We start from the raw sequence: 13,481 nt of genomic DNA on the forward strand, positions 1-13,481 counted from the left end.
TGCCTTGCTATCGTCCCTAAACATTCACTGAAAAACTATAATATTGGCAGCGTAGTGCCCTTAAGACAACCCCAGTAGCCCTTCCAGCCACGCTTACGGGCCAGCCCGATCTGGTGCTTCTTGCGCAGCAGCCACTTCTTGACGCTCAAGAACCTGCAACCACTCCCATATGCCTTGCAATCGTCCCTAAACATGCACTGAAAAACTATAATATGGGCAGCGTAGTGCCCTTAAGACAACCCCAGTAGCCCTTCCAGCCACGTTTACGGGCCAGCTCGATCTGGTGCTTCTTGCACAGCAGCCACTTCTTGACGCTCAAGAACCTGCAACCACTCCCACATGCCTTGCAATCGTCCCTAAACATGCACTGAAAAACTATAATATGGGCAGCGTAGTGCCATTAAGACAACCCCAGTAGCCCTTCCAGCCACTTTTACGGGCCAGCTCGATCTGGTGCTTCTTGCACAGCAGCCACTTCTTGACGCTCAAGAACCTGCAACCACTCCCACATGCCTTGCAATCGTCCCTAAACATGCACTGAAAAACTATAATATGGGCAGCGTAGTGCCATTAAGACAACCCCAGTAGCCCTTCCATCCACGTTTACGGGCCAGCTCGATCTGGTGCTTCTTGCACAGCAGCCACTTCTTGACGCTCAAGAACCTGCAACCACTCCCACATGCCTTGCTATCGTCCCTAAACATGCACTGAAAAACTGGTAGAATAACATTGTGGTCTCTTGACGGTCTTGACATGTTCTCTTGCAATAATTTATGACTACTTTCACAGTATGACACATTTTGTAAATATTTTGAAATGGTGTGAGACTGTTTACACTTCTTAAAAAAGGTTTTAAAATTGACATATTAAACCGTTTTCTAGTGAAATTCCTCTCGTTTGTAAACTTTTCATCAGTATAATGTTTATAGATTAATTTTTCTCAACACAAGTTATTAATAAATATTTGTCTGAGAAATCTATCATACAAATTCTTTTTGTATTTTAGTTTTTCCTTAACGAATTTGGGAGTGTTTCATTGTTTTAATCAAAAATCCCTGTATACATGTAAATTTGAGTTATTTCCAGCAATTTTTATATTTAAGAGTGTACTAGCATATTAATTTTGCTTGCAGTAAGCTTGCAGTGTGGCTTGAATTATGTTTTGTGTGCACTCTGGCCATAAGAAGCTTGTTTAATATTTAGCTTAAATAATTACACAGACTTGCATTCGCGATTTTGCAATAACCCAAAATTAGACTAGCCAAGTAAGCTTTCTATTGCCGTCCTTTTGCTGGTGCGTTTCTTGCACATTTTATGAACTAGGCGCTGTTAATTTTTTATAGCTGTCTTTAAATCTCGTCCGAAACAAGTGTTTAGAGACTGTAACCCGCAATGAGACAAATCAATAAGGGATATTGGCAAGGAATGGGTCGTGACTTGAAGAAACGCACTATCACAACAATTTCTAGGAGAGTTCCCGGGAAATCACGGGAAACCGAAATCAGAATACCGGTCCTGAATATAAATCGGGGTCCTCCAAAATGCATGCGCGATGTGTTACCACTGCGCCAACTCATTCAAATCTTATTTACCTGCATTTGAAGAGTCACGAGAACAAATTTCTGTTTGTTTTTATGGTGTTTTTAAGTTAAACATCGTTTATCCAGACTATCTGGGACCAAATGCAATCCTGACAATCGAAAATCTGGAGTATTAGGGTAGTATGTGTAATAAGCAAAAAAATACTTAAATAAGCAGACTAATGGTTTTATACGATTAAAAATATATGTTTAAAAGACTTTTAAAAATATAAAAATAATCTTTCACAGCATTTTTGTATAAGGAATTGGTCCATTCTCTTCTGTTTAAACGACGTATGGCGTTTGAATGAAGCACGGTCACACAAACGTTCTATCGTAACTATCGTAACTAGTTCAGCTGGAGGAATGTATGGCTGATGCTCCAAGGGGCCATGCAGTTTTTCAGCTGGTGCGCAGCATCTGCATGTCTCGTCTGCAGTTGCGATATGATCACTGCCTCCACATGGACGTCTGCTGTAGGGCTGCCTCCTCGCTGTGTGCTGTAGAGCCGTAACCACCCTTATCTTTGTCTTTCAGTCACTCACTGACGTGATTCACATCAACATCTGAGCACCCACTTATTGTTCCTAACACTTGTAGAAGGTTGCCTTCAGCCACATGCACCAAATCATCGCTTGCCATTTTGCTTGTAGGCCTATCACAAAAAGTGGGCCACAGTTTTTCCCATTACTTTTGAAAAGCTTTTTGTAGTTTAATCACAAGCGTCAGCAACCATGTTAATAGTGTCTTTTATATTAATTTATTTCAACAAATAAATCAAACTTTTTTCCTAAACCTATTAAATTTGTTTACCGAGAATTTATTTTCGGTAAACTGTTTTAATGTTTTTAAGGACTCCCTGGTCCACACGCTGCAGCATTAGGGTTAAATTTGCTGGAAGAAATTTTACTTAAATTCCTCTACTCACGAGTTCTTATTCTCCTGGATGAGACGGTGCATATTTGAACAGTAAAATTTATATTTCCAGTAAACTTTTTTCTTTCAGAAATGTTTGAACTTCAGGAACAAAATTATAGAAAAAAATTCTTAAGCAAAAAAAAGCTGTCCCCCCACGCACATTTTTGTGGTCGGTAAACCACTGGCAAAGAATTGTGGTTCGTGTTTTTAAGTGCTCAGGGATTTTTATATTTATTTACAATGACAGGAGAAAACTTATGATTTCCTGATTTATTGTTACAAGCCATAGAATTTTGTCTATGAGTGCTTTTCTTGTAACCCTTAGTCGAATTTGTAAGCTTTTATGCTAACATTTTGCTCGGAAGCATCCGGTAAAAAAATCCCACATTCGTCTGCACTATAACTTTTATGGGGTGGGGGTGTCAATTCCTCAGATAAAATAATTGTATGAAGTAATTTTTAAATTTTTTACCAGCAAACATTACTAGACAAGCTCTCTCTAGTCACAGTAAGTTGGCGAATACCGTATCGATTTGTACAACACTCTATCCACCCCTGGCTAGCAGTGAATTTTAGGCCAAGATTCAGTAAAATTTTGTTTAAGCTCAAATATTTTTTGAGACGAGATCGGTCCAAATGTAGGCACACACGTTCTCGCTGAGTACTGTACCACATGGATAGTGCGTCATCGTTTTTTGCCGTTCCTCTGCCTTCCAAAAACTTTCTTTAAAAATAATTTTACAAAATCTTCAATTTTTTCTCTTTGCTTCTTCCAGTCGGACACTTTTGAAGTTCCAACTCCCAATTCAGGAGCTATTTTCTTCAATGCTTCTCCAGTATCAATTCGATTAATAGTGTCAAATTTTTATAATCCATTTAAACCATGATCTTCTTTAACTTCAATTTCATTTTAATGCTACACTCCCAAACACTTTAATGAAAAACCCAAATACTATGTGAAGCGATAAAGTAAAAAAAAATAGGTTGAACCACACAGACAATAAACTAAATTAAAATTACCGTTTGAAAACCCGAACGAAAACTGAGGAGATTGAGGGAGGGGAAGTGATGTAAGGAATCAATTTCCAGGCTCTATACAAGCGCTCTTTATAGATGCTGAGCCAATCCACGTCAACGCCCTGTGACAGTCTAGTACAGCTTTCTTAAACTCAACACAAAGCATTTTATAACAGTACAAACTATACAGGATTTGTACGTTTAATCAAGCTAAAAAGCTAATTGGGGTGAAATTATAGTTACATTCTTTCACTTATAGTTGAAAGTTATTATATAACGTAAACATTAAAATAAATTAAATGTCTACAAATATGTTTCGGACTATCTGGAGGTCCAGATCAACGAGGGCCGGATAAACGAGGTTTTACTACTTGTTAGTTTTTCGCATAATCTAACTAAATATTATTTTAATTGTTTATATTTTGCATTGTTATTCATTATAAACAAACTCTTAAAATAATTAAGAAAATAAATTTAGTCAAGAGATTTTATGACTTGAAATTGTAAGGTTTGTAAAGTATTTTTAAAACAAACAAAAAAGTTTCTAAAAGTTGGTAATGCTATATAAATATTACAATAAAACAATACGATAATGTAACAATTCTGAAGTATATACATATATACATATATATATATGTATAAAGATTTGTGACATGGCGTGCTATACGCATGAGTCGTCAACACCCACAGTCTGTTATGGAAAAAATGCTCAATTAAATATAGCAAATATACTAAAAAAAAGTGTTCGTGGATTCACTCGTTGCGAAACTAAGCTCCATTAGTATGTCGTTAGCTCGCTACTCGCTTTTCTCCAGTGAATTAAGTAAGACTATAGTCTAATTTACCTCACTACGAACTTGATGAATCAGTGTTTTGGCTAATTTTTAAAATAACGATAGGTTATTGAATTAGCTAATACCTGGAAAAAAACTATATCTGTTTTATCCTGGTTGAAAAGAAACTGAAGAAAATGAAACATTTTAGAAATATTGGTATGCATGCATAAAAATATTACCTTACGCAAAAATGCGAGTAAGCAAAATATTACTTGCCATGTGTTATTGACAATCGCTTAGCTTTCAACACAAATTCAAAAACATGCCTTTTTTTTATCGCCATAGAGTAGCCAGTAAACTGGGCTAATTTAATTGAAGATTAAGAAAACTCATTACAAACTAGTAAAATAAAGTATTGTTTCACTTTGCCTCAAGACACGGCCTCAGACAATAACGAGTGCGAGACTCACCCTGCCTTCCTGACAGCTCCGGTGCAATTGAAGCTCGCTGCCGCTGTGCCCGTCTGCTTTCCGCGGTACGGCGAGTTGTGCGCGCTTTCCGCGTCCTCCTCGTCGCTCACAGCCGTCGTCAGCGACATGCGGTCGTCGTCCGACATCTGCGAACAAGCCCTCCCTCAGCCGCCCGCCAGACACAGCCCTCGGCCGCTCACCAATCGCAGTTCTCGGTCACTCATCAACCACAGCCTTCCACCTCTCGCTAGTAACGACCCTGAGCACCCAACCAATCACAGCCATCAGCATTCCATCAATAACAGCCATCGGCCGCCCACCAATCGCAGTTCTCAAATGCTCGTCAACCACACTTCTCCGTCACTCACCAACCACAGCCTTCCACCTCTCGCTAGTAACAGCCCTGAGCATCCAACCAAACACAGCCATCAGCATTCCATCAATTACAGCCCTCGGCCGCCCACCAATCGCAGTTCTCAGATGCTCGTCAACCACACTTCTCGGTCACTCACCAACCACAGCCTTCCACCTCTCGCTAGTAACAGCCCTGAGCATCCAACCAAACACAGCCATCAGCATTCCATCAATTACAGCCCTCGGCCGCCCACCAATCGCAGTTCTCAGATGCTCGTCAACCACACTTCTCGGTCACTCACCAACCACAGCCTTCCACCTCTCGCTAGTAACAGTCCTGAGCGTCCAACCAATCACACCCATCAGCATTCCATCAATCACAGTGTTCGGGCAGCCACCAACCATGGTGCTCGGCCGCCCACCAATTACAGGCCTCAGCCTCCTGCTAATTTCAGCCCTCAACATCCCAGAAATCACAGTATTCGACCGCACAACAACTACTGCTCTCGGCCATCTCTCAATCACAGCCTTCGTTCGCCCACCAACCATGTGCCTTTATTCGTACCGTATGTCTGGACTATGTAACAGATAATTGTTATTTAATAACTATACACTAAAGTAAAGTAATGTAAATATATTGAAGATTATGTTTTTACTTTGTAATCATAAGATTCCAATTTTGAAGTGCCTTTATATATAACTGGATATTAATTTAATATAAAAAAATGAGAGTATAAAGTTTCTAATACAGTCTTGTACATATATTCATTATACAAGCATCCTTAAATCATTTATCATTTAAATAAAAATAAAATATTTGAGGGGAGCAGAATATTTGGTAATTTTGCCACGTGAATTTGATACAACGTACTGATAAATAGGTCAACCATTAGCTTTGTCACATTTTATTACATTTCAAACACCACAAGCGAAGTGGTTAGTGTCTTTTATTTAGATATATGGATTTCTTATGAACGAACATTTACTTTTTTTTACAGCTGTTAATAAGTTCTTAAAACGTTAATAATTGATTTCACACTTTCGTTCTAATGGTTTAATGCTAACACTATCTCGAAATTAGTAATTTTTAACCCATAAAAGTATAAGCAGTGTCATACTTTATTTTACTATCTAACTAAAAAGTCTTAAAATGAATTTGATTGATATATTTTATAATAATGTATTTTATTTGGTGAATAGTATTATAAAATACAGCCTGAATAATGTTTAAAATCAGTTGTAAGTAACAACCATAACAAAATTTGATTCAGGTACACACTGTAAAGACAATCCAGTTTCACTTCATACTATGTAAAGTTTCTTTATTTAATGAAATAAATATTTTTTTAGGTTCAGTACATTCCTTCAAATTAAAGAAATTTTTAAGTCCGAATATGTATATTATTTTTATATACCTTATTTAATTCTCCGTCTGGTAAATCTCGATGGCCGTATGTTCAAAGGCAAATGATTTACATTCCAGAGGTCCAAGCTCACATGGTTCGAATGACCTCGCTTCCATTGTATAGTGTATAGATATTTAAATTTAATATGTCGATAAGGTCATAACACCACTGGTAGGTAATATAATATCTACCTTATGTGCATGAGGAGCTATGCTGGTGCATTTTATTAACCAAAAGCAGGAAAAAAAAGGTGGTATCCAAAATTAGGGCCTCCAGCAGGAAAAAACAAGATAGCGGATTTATGATGACAGAATCCAGGATGGTGACTGAGGTCAAGTTCAATGGTCAAGGTAAAAGTCAAGGCCAAAGTTGAAGTCAAAAGTCAAGGTCAAAGTGAAAGTTCAAGATCATCCAATATGGACGCCGTGAAATCACAATCCAATATGGCGGCCGGCGTCAAGGTCAAGTTCTAAGATTTCATCCAGAAGCTTACTGGAGGCTTATTAAGGGGGATTTTAAGCCTATTTGGGGATGTTTATAGATGCTGGATTTTTTTATTTGAAATTAAATGGGTAGTTTTCCCTCAGAACGGGAATTTTCCCTTCTAAAAGGGAATTTTCGAATTTTGAAATTTTTGAAATTTTTGGCAGAGATTTTCCTCTATAAACCTGTATTTGTTTACGTCGTTTGGGTGAATTTTAAGCTAATTTTGTGTCATTCTTGGAACGTTGGGCAAATTTTGAATGTCAAAGGTCAAAGTCATCCAAGATGGCAACCGTAATGTCACAACCAAAGATAACGGACATCGGCTCCAGCTCTACACTCTGCACCCTGCTGCAGTACTAGCTATTATATAGTACTAATATTAGTTAATAAATAAAACTGTAGTTAAATAATTGAGCTATCCTTTTCGAACCTGTTCTCCAACTCTTAACATTTGGTGTGGATGTATGGATAGTCCTAATTAATTGTTTTAAGATTCAGTTTCTAAATTAAAATAACAAAAATTATAAAAATAGAATTAGGGTATTCGTGAATCAAGTTTATGTTAGTAAATGCAGTTAGTTTGAATTGTTCTAAAGTTAGTTGAAGTGTAATAAATTAGTTTTAATTTTGTGTAGAATTTTAGGCTTGTATAGTTAATAAGACTGTAGTGATAATGAATGTTTATGTGGACAATAAAAATGGCTGCCAACGAACTTAATAACACAATACTGTTCTTGGCCGGAATGAACAATAAAATGGAGAGTACCCAAGAGAAAATGGAGAGTAGCGAGAAGAAATTTGAAATTAGCGAGGAGAAAATGGAGAGTTTTTTAGAGGGTATGAAGAGTGGCCAAGAAGATATTAAGAATGTAATGAAGAGTTAAATAAAGAACAGCCAGGAAGAGATTAAGAATTAAAAGAAGACCCTAAATTTCCTGTAAAGTTCCGAAAGCAGTTAGCTACTAGTGCATTTATAGATGAACTCAGGGATGGAGAGGTTCAGCTAACTATTCGTTTGCCCTACCACAAGACGAATTGCGATGCTTAGGTTCATGCCCTGGAGATAAAATCGGTGCGCAATGCACCCAGGAAAACAACATCAATACAAGAAGAACGCGATTGGAGCTGTGCATTGAGAGAAACACTAAAGCCACCATTTCTGAAAGGGATATCATCAGAGCCCCAAAGAAGCTGTTAAATAGTTTTTATTAAGGCCCCCAGTTCCAGAGGACAGGGGTTCGCCCACTGTGCTTTGCCTGCCAAGAACTAGGGCATATTCTGTGGGACTGCCCGGTATGCAAGAATAACCCACAGCAATGAGATAAACAGGGAAAATAGCAATAGCTGGTTCGAAGGGACATATGAAAGTTCTCTGGAAAACAATAGCCTCTAGGGAGTTTCCTATATCTTTACAGCATGGATAAAATGAAAGTCTATTAAATAATGGATTGGTCAAAAGCAAACAGTGCTTACTTACCATCGACATTGGAACATGAAAATCTATAATTGGTACAGACATCGTTAATAGGGAAGAGCTGAGAAGGACACCACTCCCATGCAAACTGAAAAATGCAACTGGAGACACATTACCTATGTATGGACAGTTGAAACTTTAAGGTTGATATAGGTACTTAGACAATTTTGTGGATATTTATTGTTGCTGATATTACAGGTAAGTTAATCTTGGAAATGAACATTATGAATCAATATGTATTTATTATAGACACTACGAAGAAACCAGCGAATCAGAGGGGAAGATGCAAAAAAAATTTCTTCCCTAACAATTAGAAGTACCATAATGAAGTTGTAGTCGACGGAACAGATTCAATTCTGGCCCATCATGCACAAATAATAGCAGCTTGAATACAGGAAAATCATAGGGGCAACATGGCCTACATCACTGAACCAGATATGACAAAAGGGCTGAAGAGACTTCTAATAGGTCGCAGCATTACCAATGTTGGGGAGTAAGATGGCCAACCTTGAAATAAAAATGAATGTTTCAAAACCGGCGAACCAATAGCCAGCTGTGAACCAGTCCTTTGGGTAACCCTGTGTGAATATACCCCAACTCACAAGTTCACTATTCCACAACTGAACCCTAAATTAGAGAAGTTTTTAAAGCGATCTCAGGAGAACCTGGCCTCTGAAGAAGCAGAAGAGCTGTGTTTCTACAAAAAAAACAGGATGTATTCACCCTGGAGGATATTGACCTTGAAAGAAAAAACCTAGTCCATTATCACATAAACACAAGCACTGAAGAACAAGTAGAGCAGGCACTAGGATGACTGCCTTTAGCAAAGCAAGAACAGGCCGATAAGATGATTTGAAATATGATGAATAGTGGGGTAACAGAGCCTTCAGTGGGTCTCTGGACATCCCAGTAGTTCTGGCACCAAAGAAGGATAGCAAACTGTGTAGACTAACACGCTGAAGGACATCAAAGATAAATACAGATACCCCCTTTTATGTATTGATGACATTATGAACACACTTGCTGGCACTAAGTGGTTCTCGACACTGGACTTGAATAGTGGATAGTGGCGAGTAGAGCTTCATCCAGAGGACAGGGAGAAGACTGATTTCTCAACAGGAAGGTGATTGTTCCAGTTCAATGTGCTGCCATTTGGATTATTCAATTCTCCTGCAACTATTGAATGATTTATGGAATTTGTATTGCATAGCTAAACATGGAAAACATGCCTGTTATAGCTGGATGACATTATTGCTGTGGAAATTCCTTGAAGTTGAATATACAAAATTTCCAGGAATTATATAATAGGTTTCGCCGGCCACTATTCAAATTAGCCCTATTAAGTTCTCCATGTTCCAACATGAGGTACAATTTCTAGGTCATGTAGTATCGCACAATGGAGTACAGATAGACCTCAAGAAAATCCAGTCTGTCAAGGAGTGGCCTCGGCATAAAGATAAACACGAGGTCAGGAGTTTCCTAGGACTTAGTACCTACTACAGGCAATTCATGCATAGGTTTGCAGTTGTTGCCAGACCACTGTATGAAGTTACAGAGGAAAAGAAACAGTTTTTGTGAACTTCTGGGTCTGATGATGCTTTTCTGAATCTTAAGGAGGCACTATTTTCTAGTCTTATACCTGTCTACCCACATCAGCATGAAGAGTATATCCTTGACTAGCTGCCCGACCCGGCTCCCCACGGCTATACTAGTGGAAAAAAATTAAGCCACATCTCCCATTTACAGTAAAGGTAAATAAAAAAAATCAGTGAAAATGTATTACAGTGCTGTATAATGTACCGGAGAGAAAATGAATAGCACCGATGGTTTCCCGACTCGTGCACGCAACGTACAACTGATGTACCCGTACTTCGCTACGGCAGTCTACAGGCAGATCACTCTTGCGCCGCTCATTATACATACCCCTCCTTGTGGGTACGCCACTGCCGCGCGATGCCCGTTGCCATGGAGACGCAGAAGGCATGAACAATGCAAAATCCTGTTCTCATGCAGACAAAGTACCCACTGTTGCCTGGTTTTAACCACCCATGGGATCTAATTTTCGGAAAATGTCATCCTGCGTAACATAAGGAACATTACTGTGAAGTTTAAAGTCTGTAAAATATATATACTTGAATAAAAGGGCAATTTTTGATATTTAAAGTACCCGCAAAATTTCAACGGTGATGAGGACTGCACTAGCAATGAAATAGTTGTTAAATTCTAGCGCCTGCGGCATCGTCAACACACACTTCGTACGTGTACTGCATGTTGTATCTAAGCCCCTCCAACGCATTTGATTCTAAATTGGACTTTTAGTAAGGATCCCTAATGTTATTGATAATAAAATATAGCATATAGCCTTCCTCGATAAATGTACATACTATCCAACACAAAGAATTTTTCAAATCGGACAAGTGGTTCTTGTGATTAGCACGTTCAAACAAACAAACTCTTCAGCATTATATTATTAGTATAGATACAGATGCAAGCAAGATGGACTTCTGTACTTTCCAAGGTTCAAGATGGAAGTGAACGAGCCATCGCGTATTACAGCAAGGATTTATCTCAGTCCAAATTTAACTATTGCATCATGTGAAGAGTAACTCTAGCTGTTAACAAATTCCTGATGCATTTTCGCAAGTATTTATATGGGATAAACTCCCTTGTATGCACTGACCTTGCTACATTTAAGTGGCTGTTGAAGTTCAAGAAGCAAGAGGAACAACTCGCATAGTAGATTAAGCAGATGCAGCAAAATGAGTGCTGAATCAAACACCGAAAAATCCAAACATATAGCAATTCTGATGCCCTCTCTCGCCGACCATGCAATATAGACTGCAACCATTGCAAAAGGGCAGAGAAGAACGAAGTAATCGAAGAATATCGAATACGACTATAGTTAACAGCGAGGAAAAATAGGATCATGCCAGCCTAAAAGTGACACAGTGACATGACCCTGACTAAGGGCCCATTATAGACTGGTTAGAGAGGGATACATGATTGCCATCTTGGTATGTGATATCCAGTGACCGAAGGGCTGTTAAAGGTTATTTGGCACAATGGGATTCTTTAAGGAAGGTAGATGGGTTATTGAGGAGCGCATGATAGAGTCCAAATGGGAAAGGGGTTACCATGCAGTTTTTCCTCCCTACAAGCCTAGTATCAAGAGTGCTAAAATAAATGTATTTTGGGACCTCGGGAGGCCATCTTGGAGTTAATAAAACTCTAGCTAAGATTCGTCAGTACTACTACTGGTTGAGGTGCCAAAAGGATGCCGAGTCTTGGTGTAAACAATGTTACACTTGTTCAGCCAATAAGTATCCACAATATCGTAGATTTGAATAGTGAGGCAGCCCCAGATCTACGATTTTTCCGAACCGGGGCAGCAACTTGGTAGGGACGCCAGTAGTATATAATAGCCGGTCCTGAAACTGGCTTCTGGCTGTGGAGCGGGGAGCCGAGCCACATCTCTGACGTCACGTCCATCTCTGACGTCACAGCGGCCATCTTGGACCCAAAATTCCTCAAAATTCCTCAAAATTGACTCAAAATTCCTCAAAATTGACTCAAAATGACTCAAAATTTCCCGATTTAAGAAAAAAAATTCCCGTTTTCGAGGGAAAAATTCCCGTTTCGATGGAAAATTAGGATTTCGAAAAACCACAAATGTCTTTTGCCTTAGAAAGAACTCAAATTCCTAAAACTGGCTTAAGCATCCTTAACTCAAGCCAGCGTTAAGCCATTTATAGGATTATGACGTCACCGTTGCAATTTTCGTTACGTCCGCCATCTTGAAAATCCACAATTTTTATGTTAGAAAATCGGGAAAAATTTTAAAAATCATTAAAAAAATTATTTAATCGATTTAAAAAAATATTAAAAACCACTGTTGCAGTTATCGTTACGGTTGCCATCTTGGATTATATAAATGTTACATATTTCGTTACACCCGCCATCTTGGTTGAGTACCATGTCATTCTTACACTTTACGTTACGACCACCATATTGGATCCTTTTAATGTTGCAATTATCGTTATGGTCGCCATCTTTAAATTTGGACGCCATCTTGGAAATCCATAGTTTTTATGTTAGAAAATCGGGAAAAATTCCAAAATTCATCAAAAAATTAATGTATTTAAATTCTGTATGATTATATCGATGTACGTCCTTGGTTCGATTCCCGACGAGAGTAAACGGTCGATCCTTCCTCCATGAAAGCTACCTAGACTGATCTACCACCACCAGTACCAAGGTTTATATCATCAACTGGTATGACATCATGTCCACCATCTTGTCTTCATCCGCTGGAGTCCACCATCTTGTTTTCGTCTGCTAGAGTGTGCCGATACCATGTAGTATAATTATCTGGTCACCATACTTTTGTCCTCAACTGTTGACATTGATCATTGACCTTGGCCTTTGACCTTGACCTTTAAATTTGACCTTGACCTTGAAATTTGACCTTGACCTTGAAATTTGACCTTGACCTTGAAATTTGACCTTGACCTTGAAATTTGACCTTGACCTTGAAATTTGACCTTGACCTTGAAATTTGACTTTGTCCTTGAAATTTGACTTTGTCCTTGTCGACCATCATGGATCCGACATTTTATGTTCAGTACATGCTACCAGGAGCTACCACCTGCCAGAGTACTCCATCTTGTGTGTGTACTTGTATTATGGAGTACATTTCCATCTGGTTAATTTTATTCTAACCCGCTACAGTGCAGTAATCATTTATTACCGAGGTGCCCCCGCCATCTTGAAATTCGACCGCCATCTTGAAATCATGTAATAATGTAGCTAGAAAAGCGGGAAAAAATCCAAAATTTATTAAATAAATCACTCATTAACTTACATATTGATTCGATCCGCTCCCGTCCTTGGTTCGATACCCGATCGATGCAATAATGTTTAATTTTATCAAAAAATAATAATTTCAATATACCATGTTCATCATTCTTAAAGAGACTTTAAAACCTCTACTAACATCATCC

At 38.5% G+C, this 13,481-nt stretch overlaps 1 protein-coding gene across 1 annotated transcript in view; it reads right to left on the reverse strand.

Moving 5' to 3' along the window:
* Positions 1-13,481, reverse strand: part of LOC134529449 (protein still life, isoforms C/SIF type 2) — a 496,520-nt gene that overhangs the window by 300,624 nt on the left and 182,415 nt on the right. The window contains exon 2 of the mRNA XM_063363556.1: positions 4,762-4,907. Within this exon, the coding sequence (XP_063219626.1) occupies positions 4,762-4,907 (146 nt within the window). The remainder of the gene's footprint in view (positions 1-4,761; positions 4,908-13,481) is intronic.

This window comes from Bacillus rossius, chromosome 2, assembly GCF_032445375.1.
Source record: "Bacillus rossius redtenbacheri isolate Brsri chromosome 2, Brsri_v3, whole genome shotgun sequence".
Classification (NCBI taxonomy): domain Eukaryota; kingdom Metazoa; phylum Arthropoda; class Insecta; order Phasmatodea; family Bacillidae; genus Bacillus; species Bacillus rossius.